The 5,000-nt window shown below is 41.4% G+C and overlaps 2 protein-coding genes across 2 annotated transcripts in view; one reads left to right on the top strand and one right to left on the bottom strand.

Annotated features, from left to right (window-relative positions):
• Window positions 1-1,466, bottom strand: part of LOC137968967 (uncharacterized) — a 17,256-nt gene extending 15,790 nt beyond the window's left edge. The window contains exon 1 of the mRNA XM_068815459.1: window positions 1,203-1,466. Coding sequence (XP_068671560.1) covers window positions 1,203-1,435 — 233 coding nt within the window. The 5' untranslated portion in view covers window positions 1,436-1,466. The remainder of the gene's footprint in view (window positions 1-1,202) is intronic.
• A 2,687-nt stretch (window positions 1,467-4,153) lies between these two features.
• Window positions 4,154-5,000, top strand: part of LOC137967330 (ankyrin repeat domain-containing protein 54-like) — an 8,382-nt gene continuing 7,535 nt past the window's right edge. Inside the window, exon 1 of the mRNA XM_068813851.1 lies at window positions 4,154-4,288. The gene's annotated coding sequence lies outside the window, so the exon portion shown is untranslated. The remainder of the gene's footprint in view (window positions 4,289-5,000) is intronic.

The raw sequence follows: 5,000 nt of genomic DNA, 5'->3' as shown, positions 1-5,000 counted from the left end.
TGTTAAGTTTTGCCGAATATCAATGTTGAACAGCATTTGGGAATGGAGAAATGTTTAACTCCTTGGTTAATTTTTAATCTGGGATTAGCATTAATTTGCTTTTGAACAACCAGGCCCAGAGTGATATAAGTCTTAGATGAAACAAATATATTATCTCAAATTATAGTCTCTGAGGTATCAAAGCCCCTATATGCTATAGGGATATTCATGTCATTGTCCTTCTTGTCCATTACTGTAATGCACAAATATACTCCTTTCTGTAATACTGATGCATGGTATGACTGTTCACCCTACCCTACTGTCAACCTCACAAACTTGAGAAAGTTCAAAACTGGGTCCAGTGCATTATCTATCCTGGACAATCATACACTGAATGCATAAATGATGGCCAAAAAAATGTTCTTCTGTCTTTGTGCTAATTAGACACACTAACCTCGTGAGCGCGGACAAAATACAAAAGAATTTTTTTTGGGCTGTTATTTATGCATTCCATCTATACAGCAAGACATTTCAGTCTACAAGTTGCCATTTCCTTGGAAAAACCTCAAACACATCTCTCAGGTTTATGAGTATCAGACAGCTAAAGAAGTCAAACAATTAATGGGGGTCTCTGTATAAAAATAATTTGGGGTAGCCAATATAGCTCACCATAAGGTTCTTCCAAATCCTGAAGGGGACTTATGACATTAGGAATTTGAATAGGAGCGATTCTAGAATAAATGGCCACTGATGTGTTCTTGTAGTGGCATCCTTGACCTTTGTAGAATGAGGAATAGGGCAATAAATGCTATTCTTATTTATGCAAATAAGTTGCCTGGTATTTTACCCTCTAGCCTCTGAATATGGCCTTTTATAACAGGTGCCACGGAGATGGGGAGGTTGTAGCCCTCCACTTTTTTCCCTCGTAATGTGTTGTTTTCTCCTAAACCTCTGCCCCCCCCCCCCCAACCTCACACTTCCGAAATCCATACCTGAACCTACTCCTCCCCCCACCCCCCCTCCCTCCACTTTCAAACGTATTCTGCGGCCCCTGTACAACTATATGGTGCCGAAAAGGAAACTTTAACTGGGAGGAATATTGAAGCTTCAACTTCACCAATACAATATATAACAAGAAACTCATGTGCTCTATGGAAAGATTAATAACTGAAAATCCTGGATGCGTACAATCCGATCTGTTATCCAGCGTGCCCACCCCATACCTTGGTACATCGCTTCCAGTCCCTGCCAACTTCCACAAATCAATTACTCCTTCGTCCGTCCTGCATTTACATACATCTCCAGGCACATTGTTACATTCCTTCAAAGCATGGACCACAACCAGTGCATTTATACTTAGAAAATAAAGAAACCATAAAGAGTAACCTTTCAAAGTGTTCCTAGGTTTGAAAAAGAACATATCACAAAAACTTTTGTCGCAAACGAGACACAACATTGAAATAAATAGTAGGTGGTGTAAGCCAGCACACAACGTCCCAAGCGCGCAAGCGGAGCACCATGGGTACGATGGGAAATCTATCCAGCGTCCCTCCGTCCGCCCTCCACCTCCGGGTGGAGGTGGGAAGGCAGGAGAGCCTCTGGGGACGGTAGTGTTCGGGCACTTTTCCTTGGCGGGAAATTGTGTGGCAGCGTTGCATTTGGCGACTCGAAGATTGTGCGGAATTCAAGTTTGTTAACAGGTGTATCAATTTGTCTTTCGGGAAAGTCTCTACAGTACTTTTGCGGCTCCGTAACTTACATGGTCATGTTTACTTGGCTTGTGTAAAGATAGAGCGGAACGGGAACACTTGCATTTTTGCAGAATAGATTTACACATAAACCTATTTCTGCGGTTGGGAACGAATTTGCTGCAGAGTTTTAAAGTTTTGTTTTACCGACTCTTGAAAAATATCAACAATATTCGCACAGGGTCCTTCGTCCACGACTTATACTACTTATGACCCCAGAGAACTTAAATCTCGCAAAGCAGATAAAGAAAACCTTCGATGAATGGAAAAAATCTTTGCTTTAACTGAATATTTTTAAAATCTTCCTTATACATGTTTACGAACGGTTTACCTTCTTTTGTATGTCTAGAATACCTATAGGGTCTGAAATGGAGTTTGAGTTCAGTTTGAGTTGGGAGAGGGTCAACTGAAAATAAAACCAGATTCTACACCTGCAACGACATCCAATACGACTGTATCTGAGATATATCAAGGACAATAAAGAATAAATAAATTTTCGTGTTCGTGTTCCCAGTTTTTTTTTTTTTTTTTTTTTTTTGGGGGGGGGGGGGGTGGGGGTGCTTACATGATTCGCGGACCAAGGACCAAATTCGCTGACGAAGGGCTTGCGATTACGTTTACCTATATTTCAGTTCGGAACTTGCTAATTTACTATTGTCGCAAGAAACGAAAAAGCTATCTTCAGGGAAAATTTCAGTTCGTGGCGTTTTGATTCAAGTAAGATATTCAAGATAACCCTGGAGGACCACGGGTAACTCTACACTATATTGCTTTCTGGGGTCAGAAACGGGAGCTCCACTTTTAATGTAAAACGACTTTCGAATAAAGAAAATTAACGCGGAAGAGGAGGTAGAATTTCACAATAAAGCATGATAAAGGAAATTGACGTGATTAAAGCCCTGGTCAAACGGACTCGCAAGTAGTCGCAAGTAGCCACAAGTTGAACTTGCATGGAGACTTGCGTTGGGTGGCCAAACGAACTCGCAAGTTCCCTCGCAAGTACACGCAAGTCGCAAAAAAACCATTTTTTTTTTAGTCTGATTGGTCAACCAACTTGCGTTGACCTGGGTTGGGTGGCCAAACAGTGAAAGTCTTGCAAAAGGCCACCATCTAGATACGGTTTCGCAAACTATTGAAGAACTGTCTACCTGAATAACTGTCACTTTAACGTCGAGTTAAGAAATTAATAATAATATAGTTAATGCAGATAAATGCTCCTTTCAGAGAAAGAGGGATGTAATGAAATGCACTTATGTTAATGATGAGCAGTGTGTGTTTATGTGTATGTGTATGTGTTATGATCTAGAGACCACATGTGAGCTTCGGAACTTGAGAAATAAAGACAAATAACAAATAATCAGTACTGCAAATCTTCCGTTATTACAATATTAACACAGGGTTAGTTTAAATGTGCGATAGCTCCAACAGTTTAAGATAAGCGTAACGGTGGTTACATTAGGATAAATGTTGGTAAACGTGGTAGAACGACGTTAACTTTGGGTAGATGAGGGTTAACGTGGTAGAACAAGGCTAGGTAAGAGAAGATAATGGTTGCTGTGGCAGAACGAGGGTAACTTAAGGTAGATGAGGGTAAACGTGGTTAACTTAGAGTAGATGAGGGCTAGAGTGGTAGAACGAGGTTAACTTGGGGTAGACGAAGGTCAGATACAAAGCCAACCACCTTAGGGTTGATAGGGTAAACGTGGTTAATGCACTAGTCATTTGTTTCCCCCACCCCCCCCCCCGACCCCCGGGGATAGTGGGGACATATGGGGAAATTACTAGGGCAATTACGCGAGATTACGCCACAATTACGCCTCTAAGGGGTAGGGAAATTACAAGATTTTCGTTCCTCTGCCCTACCCCTCTGGGGACATACAGGGGGAAATATCGGGGAATTCTTACCTAGGAGGACTGGGACTGAAAAGAAACGAAGAGCAATGGTAATGAGTATTTTCACACGTGCAAAATCAATATGGCGTCGTTCCTTATGTAATTCATGTGGCACACACAAATGGCAAGAACTGTATATTGTGGTAATCTCCCTAACATTTCCTTGACGACTCAGAATCTTTTAGGAACAGAGGGGTGGGGGAATTACGTGTGTTTGTCTGCTCTAGTCCCCAGTGGAAATACACCTACTTTACAACCATTCAAATGTAATTTCCCTACCCATCCCCGGGGGTCAAGGGGTGGGGGAAACAAATGACTAGTGCATAACTTAGGGTGGATGAGGGTTAACTTGGTAGAACGATGTTAAGTAAATGTAGATCACGGTTGCTGTAGTAGAACGAGGGTAACTTACGGTAGATTAGTAGAAGGTTGGTGTTAAGGGACACTTACTTTGTAAGGTATACGGTATGTCTCAAAAGTTGTTATGTATGGGACGTCTTATGGGTCTAACGTGAACGCTTTACCGAGTGAGACACTTGGTGACCCGTACAACACATCTATATGAGAGTACGTCAGTCAGCTTGTGAAATTGAAAACAAACTCTACATGGAAACTGAAGAGTTTTCATCTAAATTAAGAAACCAACTGAAAATTGCCATATAAACGAGGTAAGCACGCTGGCACGTATCATTAAGCTCATTGAATTCTGGACACCATTGACCAAGTATGCAGTATGTGGCCTCTACTTTTGCGGCTCCGTAACTTACATCGTCATGTTTACTTGGCTTGTGTAAAGATAAAACGCAACGGGAACACATGTCTTTTTGCAGAACAGATTTATAGATAAACTTATTTCTGCGGTTGGAAACGAATTTGCTGCAGAGTTTTAAACTTTTGTTTTATCGACTCTTGAAAAATATCAACAATTTTCGCATAGGGGTCCTTGGTCCGCGACTTATACTACTTATGACCCCAGAGGACTTAAATCTCGCAAAGCAGATAAAGAAAACCTTCGATAAATGAAAAAATGTCTTTGCTTTAACTGAATATTTTTAAAATCTTCTTTATACATGTTTACGAACGGGTTACCTACAGGTATTTTTCTTGGGCTGCTTACATGATTCACAGGCCAAGGGGTAATTGTGAAGAAGAGCTCCCCAAAAAACCTGTCGGCCGACTGTCGGTCAACTGTCGGCCAACAGTCGGCCGACAGCTTACCGACAGTCTACCGACAGCTAACCAACAGGTTACCGATCGGTTAAGAAAAAAGAAAAATTGTGGTAAAAACGAGCAGTTAACGTGACATTCCGTAATGGTGATGTATGACTCGACAGACTTCACCAACTTACCGATCAACTGTTATCAGTTGTTATCAGATGC

The sequence above is a fragment of the Montipora foliosa genome, chromosome 8 (assembly GCF_036669935.1).
Source record: "Montipora foliosa isolate CH-2021 chromosome 8, ASM3666993v2, whole genome shotgun sequence".
In the NCBI taxonomy this organism is placed as follows: Eukaryota; Metazoa; Cnidaria; class Anthozoa; order Scleractinia; family Acroporidae; genus Montipora; species Montipora foliosa.
Note: the sequence above shows the minus strand (reverse complement) of the source record. Positions and strands in the feature narration are given on the sequence as shown.